Source organism: Zalophus californianus, chromosome 1, assembly GCF_009762305.2.
Source record: "Zalophus californianus isolate mZalCal1 chromosome 1, mZalCal1.pri.v2, whole genome shotgun sequence".
Lineage (NCBI taxonomy): Eukaryota > Metazoa > Chordata > Mammalia > Carnivora > Otariidae > Zalophus > Zalophus californianus.
In genome coordinates, this window is record NC_045595.1 from 159570188 (window position 1) to 159595081 (window position 24894).

The following is a 24894-nucleotide window of genomic DNA, read 5'->3' on the forward strand; positions in this document are numbered from 1 at the left end:
TATCTGAACATTTAGGAAGTTGAAGAATTTCAACCATATCTGCAAAATTTAGTGTCACATTGCTTTAGTGTGGAGTCTCAAAGAGTAGCTAATATTTTAGAGAGAACATTCTAATAATACTTAAATATTAGATGCAGATGATCCTGTGTATTGCCATTAGATTACAGAGTAAATAGCCATTAATATTAAAAAGCAACTAAACATAAATAGTAAAAATTAAAGATTGGTTAATTATCAATTAAGTGGTATTTGTAGGTCATGTTACACAAAACTCTAGAGTTTGAAGAAAGGATGAGTTAAAAAATCTTGAATTTCTTCTTTGATAAAAATAAATGACCCGAATGGTAATTTCCTATAATTAATTTTTAAATGAGTGGTACTGATAGAGCTTTTAAAAAATGATTGTTAGAAAAATACTAAATCTACATGGGGTAAGTTATTCTAAAATTACAAGCTAAAGAAAAATACTTACTGAAACAGGTTTCATCACGGAATGCCATATGTACAGAATGTGGTAAAAATTTAGCAAGTACAGTATAAAATTTAACAAGTACAGTATAACTAATTTCTTATGAATTTAAACCAATATAACAGGCAATCCTGCCAAGTACTTTGAAGTGAATATTAGTCATCATATTATATGTAGAATCAAGGAAGGGTTTTAATTTGTAAGAACCTATTATTCACTAGCTGAACAGATTCCATCTTAAAAAAAAATTGTGGAATTGTAGCATCATTTCTAGTATAAAAGTAGTAAAGCCTATCATAGAATGCAACTTCAGAGAACCAGGATATTAAAGAAATAAATTAAAAATGTATCATCTGTAAGACAACTCATGTATTTTCTGAGGTGGTAGGACTAATGGAAAAGTTTTAAATATTAAGTGTCATCTTTACAATGATTTCCAAAGAAAAAAAATTACAATAAACTGGCATCAGCATGTTTAAATGTTAAGTACAAATCACCTAAATAATTATTTGTAATTCACACATTTTTGTGCACGTAAGATTTTAAAACTTTTTGACAGCTCTTAATCAAATGCTATTTTTCTCAAAACAGTGTATGCACCTGAACTCTCACCCAGTATAAGATATATAACTCATTATTTTTATCAAGTATTCCTTAAAAAAAAAAAACACACACACACATTGCTATTTTTTATTTCTACTTGCAATGTTCTTTATGTAAACACAGAGGGGGCGCCTGGGTGGCTCAGATGGTTAAGCGTCTGCCTTCCGCTCAGGTCATGATCCCAGGGTCCTGGGATCGAGTCCCGCATCGGGCTCCCTGCTCCTTGAGGAGCCTGCTTCTCCCTCTGCTTCTCTCTCTCTCTCTCCCTGTCTCTCATGAATAAATAAATAAAATCTTAAAAAAAAAAAAAAACACAGAGGGATGGCCACTAATTAACTCTGATTTAACAAAATACAGCTTTCAGAAAATCTAACTAAAAAAAAAGTTACCGAAAAACAAAACAAAAACAAACCAAACAAAAAAAAGTCCCTATTTTAAAATCTTATTTAATTTTGTCAGTGGTTTAGACATTTTTTAACCTGCCATCTCCTCCTCAATCAAATAAAGATAGCATAGCCTCACTATTAATATGATTCCGTGGAAGAGGGACTATTGTTAATAATTATTTTGTATTTTAAGCAGTGGACTTATATAGGACAATGCACACAAGACATTTATTCACATTTCCGAATTCTTGCCCCGCTCCAAAATAACTGAGTTAGAATTTGCATAAGGAATCAAATGGACTATTTTGTAATCACTAATAGTTACTTATTTATCATAATTTAAAATCCTTTCCCACAGCATTCCTTATTTCTTCATTGTTTTTTGGTATTATTTGCAGAATGTGTGATAAATCAGTATATAACGAATGTAATGAACTAGTAGAGACTGAGTTCTCTACAACCAAATGAAGTTTTTTTTTTTTTTTCAAATTAATGAGTTCTGCCAAAGAGGAAAACAAAAAGTCCAGTAAGGCTTTTGTAGCTATAAAGTGTATTTTAGCCTAATATATTAAAAAAATAAATGAATTGATTTCTTTTTCTTTTAGACTTTATATGAATTATTTACATAACCAAAATCTATGAATTTTAAAGTTTCCTAATTAAGTGTCGATTCTTATGCCAAATATTACACCTAATTCCTAAAATCAATAGGATTCAAAATTCAAGATTTGCACAGGAATATACTTTGAGTTTTAGGCATGGGAGAACTTACATGATATATAAAAATTTGTTCCTCTATTCGCAAAGAGAAGTACAAAATATCAGGGGATAACACACCAAGAACTAGAAAAATCACAATTTGCAGCATTTAGTAATGGACAAAGATTCACTGTACCCCCATGACTAGTCACTGAAGTTGAATATTGTAATCTTGGATCAATCACATCTTGTCCAAAATCTTACACTTACCAATGTGGATAAAATGCAGAATAAAATTACAATTTCCCTCAAACAGAGTTGCTAACTCTGTTCTGAGTAGATCTTTTAGTCTCCAGTCATAAGATGCATTCATTTTAGAAATATTTTAAAAAATCATTTCCTAAATTTTTTTTCTCAATTTTAATACTGAGGTAAAAAAAAATTTTCTAGAGGAAAAAGGGTACATATAATTTACAATAAAAAAGATCAACATCTTGATTGTTTACTCTGGGTGAATTATAGCCTTTCATTCTGATAAAAGCCTACTAGGATTTACTAGTCATTTTGGAAAGGCAGTATTATATCTAGGATATTTCATGTCCTCCAAGAAGCTCTCAGGGGTGATAACTAAACTCAACGTAGTGTACTGTATTAAATATTAAAGATGCTGGATAGAAAGGTAAAGTCTAATTCTAATGATTACTCAAAATCATCTTATATAATGCTATCTTTCTGAATCACCTAGCAGTAATTAATTGATTTTTCATATTTACTCAAAATTTTATTTCCTCTCTTTTAGGACTTAGAGGTTGATCAAAAAATGCATGAAGTTTATCACCAGTGTTACGTTATTTCCCTTGTCAAAGAAAATAAAGCTATATAAAAGCACATTCTAGATTTTTAATTCTTTCCTGACTGTTTTCTTCTCAAATTTTTTCAGTCATGCAAGAAAAGTTTACTGAATACCTATCACATGCCAAACATTACTGCAGATGGTGGAAATACAGTAGTGATTAAAGCAGATGAAAGGACTTATGTTCTAGTAGAAGTATAAACAGAAAAGCATATAAATAAAACATGTAGATGGTGTGTGTCAATAAATACTGTAAAGAAAAATAAGGCAGAAAAGGAGACAGGAGTAAAGGGGTTAGAAAAGAGAAGTTTCAATTTTCAATTTTAATTATAGTCATGAAAGTGAAACTTGAGCAAAGACCTAAAGGAAGTGAGGGAAAGAGCTATAAGGATATCTGAAGAGCTTTCCAGCTGGAGAAACAGCAAGTCAAGGACTCTGAGTTAGCAATGTTCCTGTTATGTTCAGAGAACAGCAAGGAAGCCAGCAACAAGGCCAAGTGAGCAAGGGATATAGTAAGATGAGGTCATCTAGGACCAGAGCATGTATAGACCCTTGTAAGTCATTGCAAGAATTGGTTTTCATTGTGGGTCAAATGAGAAGTTCGTGAAAGGTTTGCAGGAAAGAAGCGACATGATCTGACATGCCCTTTACAAGGATCATTCTGGCTGCTCTTTTGAGGATAAATTAAAAGTAGGAAGATTAAATGGCTCTTTTAAAAATGAAGTAAGGGTTGCTGATGGCTTGGGTCAGAACACTCATAGCAGAAGTGGAAAAATAGTAAGGTTCTACATATAATGTCATGGAAGAGCTGCCATGGATTTGTTGATGGACTGGATGGGGTATGAGAGAACAACTGAAATCAAGAATAAGCATCAGGGATTAAACCCTGAGCAAATATAAGGATGGAGTTACCAATGACAGAAAGGAGGGAAACTGTTGGGAGGAAGAGGTATGGTGGCAAGGGGCAGAAGAAAAATCAGGACCTTGGTTTTGAATATTAAGCCATAAATGCTTATTATACCTCTACACAGAGTAATTTTAATAGGCAGTTGGACACATAAGTCAAAAGTACTGGGAAATGGATCCAGAATGCCAAAAGATATAATAAATTTAGGATATCATCAACAGAATCAGTATATATAACAATGCCCAAATCGAGCCTCTATATTTAAATGATTACATAATACACTGAGCCTGAGATTTACAAGTAATATCCCACACCAAATTTTGTACAACAGAAACAAAAAGTAAGCATCCTTAGTAACTACATTCTAAATATACATTCCCTGTGGCTTTAAGATCCAAGAAGTAAGGGCAAAGGAAAAGGGAGAGACCTTTAAGGGAAGAAGGGGAGACTAATAGACTAATATTTAATCTCATTCTGATTTCCACCAAAGCACTGCTACTGGCAGAAAGGGCTGGCTAGGGATGTACACAGCTCTAAGCTTCTTGTGAGATTCATGCAAAAATATATTTGCATCATCCCTATCATGTGCCAGACACTAAGTACTGAGTATTCAACGGTAAATGAAGCAAACACAAATTGCTTAAATATAAGGATGGATAAATAGTAAGTACACAAGTAAGTATACAATTACAAACTGTGGGAAATGCCATGAGAAAATAATATTGGGAACTGTTCTTAGACTGAGTGATCATACAAAGAATATAACATGAAAGCAAGCTTAAAATTTCTCTAAAAATCTAACTATTCAGTTTTACAAAATTACATAATTGCCATACAAACCTGCTTTTCTCAAGGTTCTCTTCCTTTTTCCTTTAATTTTCCATTGTTTAGACATGAAGATTGCTATAGTCTTGTAGTCAGTAAGTAGATGCTCAAAATATTTTATATAATTTTTACAAATGAGCATTACATTGATAATTTGTTATTTATAGCCACACCCATGAAAAATATATTATTAGCTCTAAATGTATTTTGTGAGTACCGAACTTACATACTCAAATTAACAAAACATTCATAGCAAAACAAATGGAATGTGAAAAATATAAGTTCTTAGTGGCTTAAGGACTGACAATAAGAAACATCTTACATTTCATTAGAACGTTTTCAGTAGCATTCCTACTTCACTCTCAGTAACTCAATATGATATAGTTCCATATCGAGTGACAAACTATGTTATTTAATAAGCCAGGTCATCAAAGTCAATATCCCATTTTTTTTATGAGACACCTGTGCCAAGAGTAGACACCAAAAAACACACAAACAAAACCCAGTGTTTGCTCTCGGGTATAAAAATGAGAGAACCTAGAAAAGTACACACTACCTATAAAAGGAATACACTTAATACTATGTAACTGAAAAATTAACTATAAACAAAGATCTTAATTAAAATGTATATAAGCTTGCTGCATAGACATTTTGACATTTCTTTAAGTAAAGTAACACCACTTTACATATGTGGTTCAGGTAGGGTTACTTTATTATATTTCCTTTGGATTATTTGGAAAACCTCACAGTGAGGAATTAGCAAATATAAATTACCAACTAGAACACAGCGTTATTATGACTGTTGTTATAGGAACAATTTAAGTAACTCATTTTGCGAGCAGATAGTAACTTACCTGAAATGTAGATGACCTTTTGATCACTTCTTTGACCAAGGGAATTGGTCACTTTACAGATATAAACACCAGAATAATTGAAAGTCAAGGGATGGACAAAATGAAGAGTATTGTCTGAAGCCAATAAACCATCAGGCCACTGTCCATCCAACCTAGATTTTAAAAAGCATGAAATTATTTTAAGCAGCTTCAGACTTTATTCATTGATAGCTATTTAAATGAAATATTACACTTTTGAGATGTTAGTGATTCAAGAACTGGCATTCTTTAGGTAAAATGCACTATGAAACGGAAATATATATGAATTTTCATTTCAATAAGAATGAAGTAATTGATAAAATCCATTCTTTCAAAATAGCAATTGACATAAGTGCAAGAAAGTCAACATATTAGAATGGGAGGGAAGGAAAGAAAAAAAATTAGGTGATTTTAAAGAATTATATTCAGAAAACTAGAAAAATATATTATTTGAAGACCTACAGTATCAAAAGAATTAAAAATAATTCTCAGTGAATAGATCTATTCATGATATATCTACAAATTTCTTAAGAAATTTAAGATAAAAGCCACTTAAGTACTGATAATGTTTTAGCACCTTCCATAACATATTTAAATATTTTTATGTAACATATTAAATACTTAACATATTCAATTCATACTGAGCAAATCTATACTGTGCCCCATTCAAAGACAGTTTCTAAAGCACCAAAAAGGGTCTTCTTATAAAATAATCTCATTTGTAAAGTGGGCATCTGTGATGGTAAAAACCAACGTGCCATTCTGCATCAATTACCAACTTTTAAAAATGGTGTCTAATTTGGCTAAGAGGTCTAGTGTATGCATTACTATAAACCACAATAGGAATAAAATCCCACTATGACAACTCTAAAGCCATTCATTGCAATGGAACTAAGTATACTGTTATACATCATACTGCCAACCTCAGGGTACCAAAAAACACACCAAGAGGCATTTATTTTGAAATTATTTTTAAAGCCTATGAGTTATTTTTTAGGAGAACAAAAAGTCGAGTAAACCAGGCACTCAACTATTATAGTTTGAGCTAAGCAGATTTTCAAAAGGTTCATTTATTCATTCACTCAGCCATCCATTATTTAATTGCCAGGAGCTTAGTATTAACCATACTCTGCTCTGCTGGTGTTGCTGAGATACTGAAGTAAATAAGATATTGTATTTGCTTTCAATGGTCTAAGTACACAGAAGACTGACAACTAATTACAAAGAGAGTAAGAACAAAAAATGAAGAACAGTCAATAAAGTCTTTTACAGTGCAGGAACTTCAATTTGGCATTGAAGAAAAAAGGTAATATTCTTACATGGTTTAAAAAACAAAAACACCCAACGTTCTACAAAAACTTTGAAAAGAACCTTTGTACAAGCACCGACTTTCAAAAGGTGAACTTCTAGGAGGATGAGAATGAATATGGAGTATATAAATACCAATTATCTCTCTGCATTTTGAGGCCCAAATTCTAATCCCTTTAATTCTGAGAAATATAAAAATGGCTTATAATCCTTTAAAGTTGCTTATTCAAACAAGCCACAATCAAAAAAATCTAAATATCACATTAAACTCACAGCAAATGACATGCTAAGCACCTTCTACACTTTTACCTATGTTACCACTGTCTCTACCCTTACAACTCTATAAAGTACTATTATCAGTGAGGAAACAAAGGCTTAGAGAGGCTAGATGTCTTATTCAAGAAGACACTTCCAAGTATAGATACTTGGAAGGGAACTTGAAATTGTATGACTTTTAGAAATAACCTATCACACATCTTAACCAATGACTGCTTCCCACTTTTAAGAAAATGTAAGTGAAAAAAACCTTCTCTACTTTAAAAACTGCATCTTTGCTTAAAGACAACAGATTGACTAAATACACTGTTTCCTTACTCCCACAAAATCCCACCTAAAACAAGAATAAAGGAATTAAAAGCTATTAAAAACCCACTAGGAGAAAGAGAACAGGAGGCAGAATTCATCAGATAAGATGTTTCAACAAACTTTTAGAAGACAGAAAACAGACGGAGGAAACAATACATGCTATGAGCCACGGTTTCTCAGTCAAGAGTGATTTTGTCTCCAGGAGACAACGTGCAAGTCTGGAGACATTTTTGGTTTTCACAATGGGGTATGAGGCCAGGGATGCTGCTAAACATCCTGCAGTTCATAGGATTGCCTCCCCCAGCAAAAGTTTATCCAGCTCAACGTGTCAACAGTGCCAAGGATGAAAAGCTCCACGTTGGGCTGAAGAAGTGCCTCCAAGAAGCATATGAATGGGAATGCAGCCAATTTGGTCCAAGGAACCCAAGATTTGGAGTCTGACTCACTGTACTACTACAGAAGGCCAGAGTGAAGCAGAGGGCTAGAATTATAGACATTAGTTGAAAGTTGAAAAAACAGACTCCTCTCAACTTTGTACAAATACTAGGCATTTATGTTTTAAAAAGAACAATGAAGGTTAATTCAATAAATAAACCAAAAAAGACTTCCACTCTTCCTGAGTGACATGTGAAGCTTCCCCAGGGAAATAACTCTCTACCTGATCATTCTAAATGGTATCTACTATGAGTAAACCCCACTATAAAGACAGAGTTTCCACTCAGAATTTTAATACATTTTAATATTTTAATGCATCACTGTGAAATGACTGGACAACTGAGAAAATTAAGGAATATCTACAAAATGAAAAACCAAACAAAAAAACAAAGGAAGAAAAGAAGAGACAATAAGAAGCAGCAAAAACTCTCTGAAGAGGAAATAACTTTAGTACTGTGTTCCTAGGAAGAAACAAGACATTACATCCATAAAATAAGAAAAAATGCAATGAAATGAAAGAGAAATAAGAAAACGCTCTTAGAAATTAAAAGTATGGGGGCTCCTCGGTGGCTCAATCAGTTAAGTTGCCAACTCTTGATTTTGACCCAGGCCATGATCTTTGTGTCCTGGGATCAGGATCTGCGGGAATCTGCCTGAGGATTTTCTCTCTCTCTCTCTCTCTCTCTCTGCCCCTCCCCCTACCCCCCATAAATAAATCTTAAAAAAAGAAAAAAAAAAGAAATTAAAATATGCCCCCAAAATGTTTTAAATCAATTAAGTCAATGGGGAAAAAAGTCAATTTTCCCCCAGAAAAGAAATTTCCCCCAGAAAAAGAAATTTCCTAGGAAAAACAAAACCAAACAAAAAACTGTTTGAAAAATAAGAAAGGATGTTCAGTACACAATAAATAGGAAGTCTAGTAAAAGCAAATTAAAAAAAGGGGAAATGATAAAAAAAAATGACAAAATTATACACAGTTGATAGCTACAAGTCTCAAGACTAAATAAAGGCAGGCCCTAAATACTGAGAAATACAAATGAAAACCTTACTATAACAGTTTGAAATTTTACAGATAAAGAGAATTAAGGACATTCTTTGAGGCTAAGAATTATTAGGCTCAGGGAAAACAAAGACCTTAGACAAAAGAAAACAGAATTCCAGTATACTACTGGCAGTAAATAATATTTACCTGTCATAGGGAGGCAGATCAACGAAACCAGAAGCTGGTTCTTTGAAAGAATTAGTAAGACTGATAAACCACTGGCCAGACTTAGCCAAAAGAGAAGAGAAAGGACCCAAATTAATAAAATTATGAATGAAAAAGGAGAGATCATGACCAACACCAAGGAAATAGTTTCTATCAACAACTATATGCCAATAAATTAAGCAACCTGAAAGAAATGGATGCCTTACTGGAAACCTATAAACTACCAAGACTAAAACAGGAAGAAACTGACAACCTGAACAGGACAATAACCAGTAAGGAGATTGAAGCAGTGATCAAAAACCTCCCAAAAAACAAGAGTCCGGGGCCTGATGCATTCCCTGGGGAATTCTACCAAACATTCAAAGAAGAAATAATACCTATTCTCCTGAAGCTGTTTCAAAAAAATAGAAACAGAAGGAAAGCTTCCAGACTCATTCTATGAGGCCAGCATTACCTTAATACCCAAACCAGGCAAAGACCCCATCAAAAAGGAGAATTTCACACCGATATCCCTGAAGAATATAGATTCCAAAATTCTCAACAAAATCCTAGCTAACAGGATCCAACAATACATTAAAAGGATCATCCACCATGACCAAGTGGGATTTATCCCCGGGATACAAGGGTGGTTCAACATTCGCAAATCAATCAATGTGATAGAACACATTAATAAGAGGAGAGAGAAGAACCATATGGTCCTCTCAATTGATGCAGAAAAAGCATTTGACAAAATACAGCATCCTTTCCTGATTAAAACTCTTCAGAGTATAGGGATAGAGGGAACATTCCTCAAGTTAATAAAATCCATCTATGAAAATCCCACAGCAAATGTCATCCTCAAGGGGGAAAAGCAGAGAGCCTTTCCCCTAAGATCAGGAACACAACAAGGATGCCCACTCTCGCCACTGCTGTTCAACATAGTACTAGAAGTCCTAGCAACAGCAATCAGACGACAAAAAGAAATAAAAGGTATTCAAATTGGCAAAGAAGAAGTCAAACTCTCTCTCTTCGCAGATGACATGATACTTTATGCAGAAAATCCAAAAGACTCCACCCCCAAATTACTAGAACTCATACAGCAATTCAGTAATGTGGCAGGATACAAAATCAATGCACAGAGATCAGTTGCTTTCTTATACACTAACAATGCCAACTGTAGAAAGAGAAATTAGAGAAACGATTCCATTTACAATAGCACCAAAAACCATAAGTTACCTTGGAATAAACCTAACCAAAGAGGTAAAGGATCTATGCTCTAGGAACTACAGAACACTCATGAAAGAAATTGAAGAAGACACAAAAAGATGGAAAAACATTCCATGCTCATGGATCGGAAGAATAAACACTGTTAAAATGTCTATGCTACCCAGAGCAATCTATACCTTCAACACCATCCCGATCAAAATTCCAATGACATTTTTCAAAGTGCTGGAACAAACAATCCTAAAATTTGTATGGAATCAGAAAAGCCCCAAAATCGCCAGGAAATGTGGAAAAACAAAAACAAAGCTGGGGCATCATGATGTCGATTTCAAGCTTTATTACAAAGCAGTGATCACCAAGTAGGCATGATAATGGCACAAAAACAGACACAAAGACCAATGGAACAGAACAGAGACCCAGATATGGACCCTCAACTCTATGGTCAAATAATCTTCGACAAAGCAGGAAAAAATATGCAATGGAAAAAAGACAGTCTCTTCAATAAGTGGTGCTGGGAAAATTGGGCAATATACAGAAGAATGAAACTCGACCATTCTCTAATACCATACACAAAGATAAACTCAAAATGGATGAAAGACCTCAATATGAGACAGGAAACCATCAAAATCCTAGAGGAGAACATAGGCAGTAACCTCTTTGACATCGGCCACAGCAACTTCTTTCAAGATACATCTCCAAAGGCTAGTGAAACAAAAGCAAAAATGAACTTTTGGGACTTCATCAAGATTAAAAGCTTCTGCACAGCAAAGGAAACAGTCAACAAAACAAAGAGGCAACTCACAGAATGGTAGAAGATATTTGCAAATGACACTACAGACAAAGCACTGATTTCCAAGATCTATAAAGAACTTCTCAAACTCAACACCCAAAAAACAAATAATCAAGTCAAAAAATGGGCAGAAGACATGAACAGACACTTCTCCAAAGACCTACAAATGGCAAAAAGACACATGAAAAAATGTTCATCATCATTAGCCATCTGGGAAATTCAAATCAAAACCACATTGAGATACCACTTTACACCAGTTAGAATGGCAAAAACTGACAAGGCAAGAAACAACAAACGTTGGAGAGGTTGTGGAGAAAGGGGAACCCTCTTACACTGTTGGTGGGAATGCAAGTTGGTAGAGACACTTCGGAAAACTGTGGAAGTGCCTCAAAAAATTAAAAACAGAGCTACCTATGACCCAAAAATTGCACTACTGGGTATTTACCACAAAGACACAGATGTAGTGAAAAGAAGGGCCATATGCGCCCCAATGTTCATAGCAGCAACGTCTGCAATAGCCAAACTGTGGAAAGAGCTGAGATGCCCCTCAAGAGATAAATGGATAAAGAAGATGTGGTCCATATATACAATGGAATATTACTCAGCCATCAGAAAGGATGAATTCCCCAACTTTTACATCAACATGAATGGGACTGGAGATTATGCTAAGGGAAATAAGTCAAGTAGAGAAAGTCAATTGTCATATGGTTTCCCTTATTTGTGGAAATAAGGAATAGCATGGAGGACATTAGGAGAAGGAAGGGAAAAATGAAGGGGGGGGAAATTGGAGGGGGAGATGAACCATGAGAGACTATGGACTCCGAGAAACAAACTGAGGGTTCTAGAGGGGAGGGGGTGCGGGGATGGGTTAGCCTGGTGATGGGTATTAAGGAGGGCACGTACTGCATGGAGCACTGGGTGTTATACGAAAACAATGAATCATGGATCACTACATCAAAAACTAATGATGTATTGTATGGTGACTAACATAATAAAATTAAATTAAATTTTAAAAAAAGAATGCTTTTCACTAAATAATTTCCCTTTAGAAGTATGTGACATTATTACCTGCTCCACACAGATTTGAAGGGTGGTGGATTTGCATCAGCATTACACTTGAGATTAACACCTTTTCTTCCTACAAACCAATTCCCATCATAGCCTGTTACCGAAACTTCTGGAGCATCTATAAAATAAATGCATAACAGTACAAATTATCTTTTGTTAATGATAAATGCAACATATAATGATAAAGCATTAACATAATGACTAAACTTCAGAAGAACAGAAATCATTTTTCCTTCTGTCAATATACATAACCATTGTGGAAGACAGTAGTTAATAAATATTAGTTGACTGAAAGAATGAGTGCATGAATGGACAATGAGTACCCAAACACTAGGTAACTATAGCAAGTACAGTTCTAGTTATTATGGACACTGAATATAAGGATATTCACAAACATATAATCACCAAGAACAAAATATGAGTCCTATTATGAGAAGTGTAGATTTATGAAAAAAGGAAATACATTATACTATTTAATTTGATGAGACATGGCATTTAAGTTCCAAGTCACCATATAAAACTGTCTTTAAAGAAATGTTTAATCGGAAAGAAAATATCTCCTGAGAGTTACAAAGTCAATTATAGAGATTAGATTCCCTGTATTATAATTAATTAATATTCTATGGGTAAGTAGAGATGTGAGACAAACTTTCTAAGGCTATAATTACAACTAAAGTAAGTTATCTGTGGCCTCAACTGTTCTAAAACATTAAATTTTAACCATTCAATGCAACCCAAACGTCTTTTGATATATGTGCAATATAGTTAAATAAGCAATTATCCGTATTTACCAGCAATATAAATTTATGCACTTAAACCATACAATCCAATATGAATCATTCATTCAACTGTCGTATTGTTTAACTCCTAATAAGTGGCAGGCACTGTTTTAGACATTTGGTATAAATACAGACTCTGTCTTCGTAAAATTTATTTTCCAATAGTTTTTAATAAGGAAGAGAATATTTTAAAAGTATTAAACTAAAGCCTGTTATGAGAGCCAAGAAACAAAAGAACAGGGTCATATAGAGAAGAAGAACCTAATTCAGACTGGGGGTGAGGCCGAGGAAGGCCATGAACACTTCCCTAAGGAAATGTCACTTATACATAGCACAGGGACCCTCCTGTGAGTTACACAGTAAACTAGATAAAGAGTACAGGATCAGATGGGAAGTCAGAGAGAGACCAGGTCAGTTCAATTCTGTCAGGGAAGCTTGATCTATTATCAAGCAAGGTTTACAAAAAAAGAGTAGTAAAAAATTAAACTTATACTAAAGTACAATTAATTACCTTAGTAATTTTAAGAAATGCCTGCCTCATAAATAACAAGAATTAACAAACATTTTTGTAACTTACAATTGGTACTAAAAAGTGTTGCTGAAAGAACAGTAGAGAGATCTGTAAGTTTAATTTCTTTTAATAGGAGGGAATAGGTACTAAGGTAAGGTATCCCCAAAGAAACCTCCAAATTTTGAGATCTGAACTTTAGATATAAGATTTTATCTCCTTAAACTTTATTCACATGTTTTATAGGTCCCAATTAAAAAAAGGAAAAAAACCATGAGCACTCTAAGAATATTTTAGGAGTAAGGCAATAAATCTAAGCCATAATTATATAAGTCTTACATTAAAAGAAATATTTTTATATATTTAGGATTGCATTCAAGCAAACAACAACCAAAAAGGCATAATGTACACAATACAAATGAAGAAAATTTCAGTCAATTACTAGATACAAGGAAGGACATTATATATAAGAAAAATATTAATAGTACTTACAACTGGGATCTGAATTTTACAAGAAAAAGGAAAAAGTTAAGAGTCTGTGAAAGTAAGGTAGGAAAAGGAAAAAGAGAAATTTTAATTGGATTCTCCAGAGAAGTGAAAAGAAGGTTATCTGCACTCGAGAATAAAATGGTAGTAACATTTACGTAAGATAACTTCCCAAGTTCAACCCTATAAATGTTGAAAAAGATTCTCAGAATTAGCTTTAGAAACCATTACATCAAGGGTAACAAATATGTGCAATTTAAAATTCCATGTTATGTCATATCAAAAAATAAACACTAAGAACAAAAACTGTAACACCTCCTTTTAAAAACCTATTAATTTTCATTATCCTTGTTTTAAGTTACGTGCATTATCACTTTTTTTTCTCAAAATTTTTAAATGCAACACAAAGAATGCATCAATAACAGCTAATATACAGGAAAAGTATACACACATAGGTATATACACATACAAACTTTACACACAAGGAGCAGCCCTTAACAAAAAAATAAAAATAGGAGATGGGCCAAGCTTTGAACCTTATCTACAAGGGTTATTATCTCAATGATGTCTTTAAAATACTGTCTTACTATATGAGAATCTTACATGATCAGTAAAATCAAATGAGAAATAGTCCTGGAAAAACAAAGATTTTCAAACTAATTAATATGCATCTAGGCAGTAAAAGATTCTTGCTGAAAACATCATGGGTAGCACCAATAAAACTGAGTAATAGTTAAATTAATCGAACTGGCAAAGTAGTTGTTTGTCTCTAAGTACTGCACATTTTGAGGTATAAATTTCTACAATTTGCTTAAGTCCAGCCTATTTTTAAGGTCTAAAAAGGAGAAAGCTAAACAATTTTAGGTCGGAGAGCAACTTTAAAGTCATTGTCCATCTTTACAAACTAATAAAAATTGTTCAGGTTAAATGAAATTTCCATGAAGGTATTTTTAACAATTAAGAAAAAAAATGTCAATAAGGAAAAGATGTAAGAATATCTGAATATTAAATATTCAAACTAACAAGTCTGACACAATTATGTCACAGGAAGAAAGTTAAAATAAAATGCGTGACATGTTTAAAAAGCAAATGTTATTGTTTACTTACACTGTATATCTAATATGAAAGAATATCGGATGTCCTTTTCCAAGGCTGGATGTTTCACAACACAGGTAATCCGCCTTCCTCTAGCAAATCTGGTTGGAAACAGCTTGTACTGGCTGACAATTGTTGCCGTTTCATTTGGAAAAGAAGTTGTAGTGGATTCCATTTCACCAAGATCACCTTCCCAGTCAATATGTGCGACTGGTTTTCCAGTGGCTGCGATGCAGATGGCTGCTACCGTTTCATTTCCTCCATCAATTAAAGAATCTGGCCCTTTTATCAGGCTCACAGTGGGCTCAACTGTTTAAATTTTAAAAAACAATTAGTCACATTTCAAAGAAGAATATATTTACATCTTTCCAAGCCATATCTAGCCATATTTCATAAACTTAGGGGCAAATGCATATAAAATCTACACATATGCTTTTAAGTAATGCCAACATCAGCTGGATTCTTGGAAGAGAAGATCATGAGCCAAGACAAACAAGAAGCTCAACAAGACTTGAAAACCTTAAAGACGGTTCTCCCTAGGAGAGATACGATTTTTCTTTATACGGACCGATGAGCTTGCCCCAAAGTGAGTATATGAAAAATTCCTGTAAATTGGATAATTTTCATTATGAGATTTTAAATATTACTCTGAAAGGGGAAAAGATGTAGTTTTAAGACACAGTGCTTCATTTTGCAGCAAAAATGCTTATAGAAAATATAAATTAAGTTACCAGTATGGAACCGACACTGTTAAAATGCAATGTCAATAAGTTACATTTATTAGAATGTGTATCCCATTACCTTATTCTAGTATAAGAAAGGTCCTCAGCAAGTGAAAGTAACCTTAATGTTTAGACCTTTCAGTCTACTTTCCATATGTCCTACCTATCTCTTCATTTTTTCCAGCAAATTTCAAGCGCTTCCTTCTGCATAAATTCCTCAGTCTCACTTCATAAAGTATTTGCCTCAAGCCTATAGTTTATTCTGTATATTAAATTTTTATCTCAATAACTTATTCATTTCCAAAGTTTCCAACTGGTTTTCAATGCCATCTGTTCTTGATTTGTGTCTAACTATTTTTGTTTCATAATCTATTCGAGATACTAATATTTTCCTTATGTATTTCCTTATGTATTGCATAAGATGTATTATTGTAAAATAACAAAGGGGAAGTACATACAACACATGTAATGAATACTTTATATTCACATTTTAATCAAAAACATTAGTACCTTCCAGGTCGCTCAACATGCTTCTTGATCTTAACACCTACCTGCCCAAGTATGAAATCATTATACTGACTTTGGAAATAAATTTTTGCTTACTTTCCACGATGGGTCTACAAGCAACAACTGCAAAGCTAAATAACAATGGCATTTTACCTGTTTCTGAACTTTACATGAATGGTATTGAACTATATGCATTTTTCTTTGACTCAACTTTGTGCTCCTGAGATTAATTTATTTGAGAATAATCAGACTTAATTTATTATTTTGAAATTCGGGGTTCTTTTTACTTTTAATTTTTAAATCATTTAAATTTACATGCAATTCTATAAATTATTAACTGCTATACGGTTTATTTACCATTGCACATTGGTGCTATTTCCTGTTGAGTATTAACAATTTTACAAGAAACATTCTCATTGGTGTATCATGGTATATTTGTACGGATGTTTCTCTAGTTTGTCCCTTGTAGTAGAATTGCTACTACTCTTTTTATTTTCAACTTTACCAGATAATGCCAAAAAGCTTTCCAAAGTAACAATTTACTCCTAATCTTAGAGTTCCTATCAGTTCAGACACACACCACAGTTGATACTGACTTCTCACTGTCTGTCCATCTTATATATAATGGCGTATTGTCGAGACTGTATTTTTTAATTTCTCATATTATGAATGAAGTTAAAGGTCTTTCCATGTTTAGGCCATTTGGAATTTCTTCTGCAAAATGCCTATTAAAGCCAACTGCTTTTTCTTATTGATTTGGAAGGAGAGCCCTTTTTTAAATTATATGTGGTAAAAATATCCTCTACCAGTTTAGGGCTTATCTTTTTGCCCAATGGTTGTTTTGATGAGCAGAAGTTTTAGTTCAAACGTACTAAAATTGATCAGTTTTTAATTTCTTTTATTGTTAACTGCTTTTATACACTAAAAATTACTTCGCTACTTCAAGGCCAATTACTATGTGATTTTTTTTATAGTTTCCTGCAGAAATTTTATAGATTGACTTATCTCTTCAAATGTTAAATGATGCTGTTTAATAGTCTGTATCTGATAATTCCAACATCCTATATCTTTGCATGTCTGTTTCTGTTGTCTTATTTGTGCTGGCTGCTCCTTGTGGGGTGTTCTTTACTTGTATACCTGCCGATTCAAGGAGACTATATGCCTGTGTTTGAGTAACTAAGGTAGAAATAATGTGAGGTCTAGAATAAAGATACTTTTCCTCTAAAAAAGATCTGAGTTTTCTTCTGCCAAACTCCTGAAATCACTAACCAGTCCAGGATCTCCTGAATTTAAGATCAAACCACTTAGATCATTATAAACCTATAAAGTCTGTAAGAAGGCTGGTTTATTTCTAGTTTCCTACTAGTCCGAAAATGTAAGCCTTTGGATACCAGGTGAATAAGAGAAGAGTAATTAGACATCCCCCATCTTGAGCAGAACTACACTTAGAAATTTGTCTCTGTCTTCTCAAGGCTTTCAAAATCGCAGCTTAGCATCTCAGGTGTTTCTCCTGAATTATCAAAAGTCCTCAGAGGTTGAATGCAACTTTCAGTGCTAGGCTTATTTCTGTTTTTACCTTCTCCTAGATTTTGATCTACTTATATTTCTCACTATGTTCTTACTTCCTTGAAGCTTTCGATGGTATTTTATATTTCACTCCCAAGGGAGAGTTGGTCTGAACAACTTATGCCATCATTAATAGAAACTTTTAAAGTCAATTTTAAGTTACGTTATTTCTGTTTCTTCTGAAGGGAATCAATCTCCTGGTTGTAGACTTTATTGGCTTTCTAAAGTTACTTTTCTCATATACTTCAATATTTTAGTTAACTTCTCTATAACCTTCCCTGTCTAGCAGTTTTGCTGTTGCTTCCTCTTAAGATGCTACCAATGCCTTGTGTACTTGAATGGCAGGAACATGGTTTTCCTAGCCCTGTGTAAACACCAGGATTGTTACTTAGATCTAATGCTTTCTGCTGGTTCTTTCCCCAAACCTCAAAAGTTTCCTCTCCCATGGACACAGATCACTACTAACCCAAAGACTTCAGAGGGCCCTTCTGTAGATCTCTAAAACACACACTCTCTGATGCTCTCTGCTTTCCAGTATTTCTGCTCCACGAATTCTAATCACCTGTCCTCCGTGAATTCCAGTATGTCTCTCTTACTCCCTGACACCATCATTCTCTGCTTCAAATCCTTGTCACTGAGCTGTAGCCTGGAAACTGCCTAAGGAGGAAGCTAGAACATTATAGGGACTCACCTTGTTTGTTTCCCTTCTTTCAGGGATCATAATCCTACACTGCCTACTGTCCAATGACTAAAAACTGTTTCTTATTTGCCTGGTTTCTTGTTCTGAGAAAGAGGGTAAATCCAGTCCCTGTATTCCATCATCCACAGCAAAGGAAGTCTATTTTTTTAAATTATGCTTAATTAGCCAACATATAGTGGAAGTCTGTATTTTTATTGCAAAAGCAGTATTTCTAAAAATTGGGAAAACGGGGAAAAATTATCCACAACTACAATATCCTAATTCAGTTATTATCATTTTCTTCCACTTCTCTTTCTTTTTCTAGTTTCCATATGGATGTAATAATCATGGCACACCTACAATTTTTTGGTTCTTCTCCTCAGGCAGCAACACTTCTCTTAACCATAATTTTAACAACTATAAAATATCCCATCAAGAGAAGTAAGCAATTGCAAAACAACTGTTCTACTGTGGGGCATTTGTTGCTAAATTTTCCCAAAGTTTTTTTGTTATATCACATTCCCTTAATTTGGCTTCTATTAATACCACTCCACTGAAACGCTAATGTTACCACGTAATCTACAGGCTTAATATTTTTGTTTGCCATTCTCTTTGACTAATTTGGTAGGAATCAAACTTTGCCACAGTTCTTCACATTCAGTTCCAAAAGAATTAAGTACTAATGCCTTAAGGTCCCTGTTCTAAGTAATGAATTGTCATCTGGGCTACACATTTAGAATACTAGTTAAGCACCATTCTTAGGAAAACTGAAAAAAATGGTTATTCAAATCATGTTCAATAGGGCTTAATACTCACTGTGGAAAAAAAACTGCTAGAATAATCTTAAAATTTTTATCTTCTCCTGTTACAAGTAGTATTATTTTGCCCGAGTTTTCCTCAAAGCTCTCGTTGAGCTCTTCATCTCTATTTCTTCTAACCTCTGCCCTAATAAATACTGGGTTCTGGGCCTTCAGTTACTGTTTGCATCTCCCTTAGAAACTTTTATCTGATACACACTACTATCTACATGATCCCTAATTTTCTTCAATTTTGATACAAGGCCTGACTCCACAGTTTCTAACCACCTGCCTGGTGTTGTTTGCCTATATATACTCAAACTCACTAAAGCAAATGACTCCCAATCTTAGCCTCCCAATCCCAACGCCTGGTTTTCATTCAGACACGCCCATTGGAATTAATAACACACTTACTCAATCACCAAGGTTCAAAACCTGTTTATGTTCAAACCTCCTTTGTTTCTTGTATCCAATCAGTTACAAAGTCTTGACAGCTATTCCTTTGTAATAGCTCCCTTCTTCCCTCAAGTGGCGGAAATCAGAAAATTAATTTCAAGCTTTCATGGCCACATGACTGAGGGATTATGATTTTAGGACTTCATTTCAATCCATCAAAAACACCAGACTAATCTTCATAAATCACAACTTTTATCACATTACTCCCTGAATCTACTCTACTATAACTTAAATATCCCTCTAAGCAAGGTGAGGTGATCAAAGCAGTGTTTCTCAAACTTTATTCTGCATACAAATCACTTAGAAATCCTGCTAAAATGTAGACTTATCATTCAGTAAGGTTGGGAGGGGCCTGGAATTCTGTATTTCTAACAAACTCCCAAGTGCTGCCAATGCTGCTGGTTCAGCAATCACATTTTACATAGCAAGAGTCTGACGGTAAAAGAAGGGAGGCGAGAAGTACAACACCTTACACCAACTTGGCATTTCTTAGTAATACAAAGCTCAAATTCCCCATCATAACATTCAAGCTACTTTAATGCAGTCCTACTCAACCTTTCTACCCTTCAATTCTGGTACTTTATATAAATCCTCTGAACAATCAACAAATTATTCAGTGGTTCCACTAATGAGGGTTCTCAACAATGAGCGATCTCTCCCCTCCTCTTCCAGAGGACAACTTGGCAATGTCTGGAGACATTCTAAGTTGTCATAACTGCTACTAGCATCTGGTGGGTAGAGGTCATGGATGCTACCAAACAGTCTACAATGGACATGACAGCTCACTACAACAAAGAATCCCAGCCCAAAATGTCAACAATGCTGACGCTAAAAAGAACTCTACCCTAATGTATGTTGTTTTCTGCCTCCCTGCACTGGCTCATTTATTCTCCCCATACTTATTTCCCTTTTGCTTACCCTAAACCTACCCAAAATTCAAGGACTTTTGTAGACTACTAAGTTTCACCAATCCATTCCTACACCCTACTTAAATAACACTTAAATGGTGTATGACTGCTATATACTAGGAACTCTTGTAGGCCTGAGAGAGAGAGTTAAATTTTGAAGTACAGAGATGCAGTCCACCACGTGTTTATAATGGAGAAAACACACAACGGTATGGTAACTGCGGGCAATAGATAAGCTCAAGATACAATGGCAAAAGAGCCAAAAAAGAAAAAAAAAAAAACATCAAACTGCAAGTGGGTATATATTTCAACAACGGCTTCTAAAAGACTGTGGTTTGTAAATAAGAGTTAAATACAAGAAAGTAGGAAGAGAGAGAGGAAGAAAAACAAAGCAATCCAAGAAGAAAGAAAAATACATGCAAAACATAAACAGGTATTACCAGAACTGCAAATAGTTCATCATGATTATTAAATCTGTGTTATTAGGAAAAGTGGAGCAAGAGATGAAATAGATGAAGCTAGAGACATAGGCATGGGTAAAATCATGACTAGTCTTGTACTATAAACAGTCTTGAGTTTTAAACCACTGAGTACTGTATTAATTTAAGGGGAATTACTAAAATTTATAGCAAAAAAAGCCTTTACTCCCATGGGTTCCCTCTTCCACACACAAACTATTATTTTCTAGCCAATGAACTTCTTTGGTGACCTTTTTCACCCTGATGGTCTGCACTTGATTTTTCAGATATTTATTTTATGCCTTGTCTTCTAATCAAAATGTTTCTCAAAAGTATTAATTTCATAAACATGAGTTATATTTTCCTGCAGCTGTTCGGGCAGTGTGATAAACATATGAAGTCCTCAAATATTTAATTTTATTTCTATTTTTAAAAAGTATCTTTCAACATGAAAAAAAATCTAGACAAAGCTGGACGAAACGGCTCTCCTGCATGTCAGAGACCCTGAAATGATGCCTTTAAATCTTGGGGTCTGCGAACTTGTTGGCTGCTCGGGAAGCAGAAACTAAGACCAAGTGAGGAGCACAAAGGGCTTTTTACTAGAGCGTAACACCCAGGAGAAGAGTGAAGGAGGGTTGGGGAGGGGAGCTATCAGCAGATCCAACCAAGTCCCCAACAGACAAACAGGTAGATGCAGAGCAGACTGCCCATTAAAGGAGTCCTACTGTGAGTGGAAATGGCTAAGGTTGCTATTAATCTTTACTCTATTATTCTAAAAGTACAAGCGAGTATTTCCAAATTGGTATACCTTTCACTGCAAGTGGCTATCTTAATGCTAATAAGCTCATTTTAAATTCCACCATAAATTCTAAGAGTTATCAGACAGGAAAAAGCAAATCGCTCATTATGAGCAACGGCCCAAGATTTAAACAGCTATGAAATCCACAGTAGCAGAAATAAAATTTGATTTCAGAAACAAACATGAAGTTCATCAATGGCTCTAAAACAACAGTCATTTAAATAAATGGAAAAGCTTATTTAAAAAGGAAACTTAAAGTTTGAAATTTTGAGAAAGAATACTGAAAATGTAAAAAACACTCAGCACTTAGTATTATAAATAAAAAACAATCTTTCATGAAGAAAGTAAAATAACTAAGAACCACATAGCATTATATAGATAGGTAGGTAGATACAAAATTTTGTTTAAATTGAGACAGCTGAGAATCACAGAATTTTAAGACAAAACTTGAAAAATCACATTTGAATTATTTCAAATCTAGATTTATATATATACAATCAATTACTTTAAAATCTTGAAAAAACTTTTACTACAATCCTTGCCACTACCACAAAAATATACAATTCAAGCATACCTACCTAATACAGTTACAGTTGTAGAGGACTGAGCATTTCCAAGTGGGAATGTAACAGCTTTGCATATGTATTTTCCAGAATCAGAGAATCCTATGTTATGTAGAGTAATTGTCGCATCATTAAGTGAATAGTTTTTAAATAAGACTCTTCCCTGATACTCTCCTTGAACAGAGAATCCATACTGAGGATGATGAACTGCAACAGTCTGTGAACTTTTGCCATGGATCTTCTCCCATGAAATCTGTGTTATAGTTTCATTTACTTCTATTAAACACTTCAATGAAACATTCTTTCCCCATACTGCTGTGACATGTGGCTCCACAATAATTGGCCCAGCTAAGGCACCTATGGGGGAAAAAATAGTTCTTAAAATACAAAAAAGTTATACTAACATATGATCATTCTCCCTCCCTTCTTCTTTCGCTCTGTCCCTCCCACAAGCCCTTCTATAGGTGCTCACCTGCGTGTCCATGCAAATTCACATACACACATACATTTATGACTAATTAGTAGGAAGGACTCAAAAGAGGCAGATGTTCCTAGGGCTGAATGTTAGACCCAAAGAGTGACTCTCAAATAAATCAAATACCTGCCAATATGTGTTGCAGTGGAAAAAGCATTAGATTGGGCCAAGAATAAGCTTGGAAGGAGATCATTCCCCAGTCAAGCCTTCAGATAAGATCCCAGCCCTAACTGACACCTTGATTGCAGTCTTGTGAAAGACTCTCAGGCAAAGAAACCAGATGAGCCATGCATGAATTTCTGACACAAAGAGGGATAATAAATGCATGTCATTTTAAAGCCACTGAACTTCAGGGTAATTTATTACTTCACAATAGATCACTAATACATGAAGGATCTGTCAAACCAAATATAATACTAAAGTATCTTCTGGAGGGTTCCTCTAACAAGAATCTCTATAAAAAACTTCATTTAAGATAGACCAACTACCAGAAAGCATTAATTTAAAAAACATTTACATAAAATGTGAAATCAACTTTTTTTCCTGTTTCATGGATGAAGAAAAAAATCCCACAAGCAAAAGTTAAAATGAAATGACATCAAACTTCTCCCCTGTAATAGTGATTTCCTTGGGCCAAATCTAAATTATTTTAGGACAAATAAGACTAATATTTATGAATATTAAAGTCAGGCAAGATGCTGCTCAGTGACAAGTATATTGGAACATACATATAAGCCCTTGGAGAGTTTATGACTCACATGTCTCCTGACAAAATAAATATTCAAATTCAGAAGTAAATCAATATAAACACTCAAACATGGAAACTGTAAAAACAATACACTGTATAAATATCATTTTTGAAATTTAAAGTTATGTCTTATTAATATTCTTAAATACAAAAATGTAGAGGGTATCACTTTAAAAATAACCAAGAAAAATGTGTTTAAACATGTTCAGAGAGTTCTAAACAACAACAAAAACTTTACAAATTATTATTTCCACCAGCACTTTTTGGCAGAAAAAAACCATAAATGTATAAGTAAAATATAAAGAAATAGGCAAACTATGTCATCCAAATTGTAAATGAATTAAAAAATAGTAAATAAACAAACAAGAGAGCAAAGTGTACCATCTAGGAGATGATTGAAGATGTATTACAAGAGAGGATAACATAATAAAAAAATAAGAAATCATAAAAAAAAACAAAACAAAAAAGGACAGAGAATTCGCATTGACTATACTTAACAGTTATGGAAGAAAAAGGTTTTTTTAACCATTGTCCCAAAAAAGTATCAAGTCCTCAAAATTTACCATTGTGTTCTATCATGCTTTCAAGTGTAGATAATTACTAAGCTTTTAAAATTAACCCAAAACATATAAATTTTATAAGTATTGTAATGTATTTTAGCAGACTATCAAAAGCCTAGTACTAAAACAGAAAATATACAAAGAAAAGGATAGTTTATGAATATTAAAATTTTCACATATTATGAAATAATACCCAGCTTTGTGTTTAAAGAAAAAGACACAATGACAAAGTAGGATATTCCAAGATTGTAAGGATATTTTTAAACTATTTATCACACTGAAAGCTCACATTGACTTTCTCATTTGATGCTGAAAAGGCATTTTATAAAGTTTAGCATTCATTATCTGATTTTTTAGAAAACTCTAACAACTGAGAAAAGAAGGATTCTTAATAATAAAGTAGATTATTTTCAAATCAGTGGCCATCACAACACTAAAATAGAAAAAGGGGGCATTGCTATTAAAAAAAGATCAAGACAAAACGGTGCAGTATCATTATCACTGTTCAACTGACAATGGAAATTCCAGTGCAATGAGGTAAAAAAAAGAAAGAAAGAAAGAAAGAAAGAAAGAAAGAA

General features: G+C 33.9%; 1 protein-coding gene across 3 annotated transcripts in view; it reads right to left on the bottom strand.

Annotated features, from left to right (window-relative positions):
- NECTIN3 (nectin cell adhesion molecule 3) overlaps window positions 1-24894 on the bottom strand; it is a 126478-nt gene that overhangs the window by 61145 nt on the left and 40439 nt on the right. For 2 of the 3 annotated variants that reach the window (XM_027583127.2, XM_027583128.1), the window contains exons 2-5: window positions 22549-22890; window positions 15091-15387; window positions 12211-12328; window positions 5597-5748 (exon numbers count right to left, since the gene is read on the bottom strand). In XM_027583127.2, coding sequence (XP_027438928.1) covers window positions 5597-5748; window positions 12211-12328; window positions 15091-15387; window positions 22549-22890 — 909 coding nt within the window. Of the gene's footprint in view, window positions 1-5596; window positions 5749-12210; window positions 12329-15090; window positions 15388-22548; window positions 22891-23134; window positions 23232-24894 lie in introns of those variants that run through there. The other variant, XM_027583126.1, reaches the window with a different exon arrangement.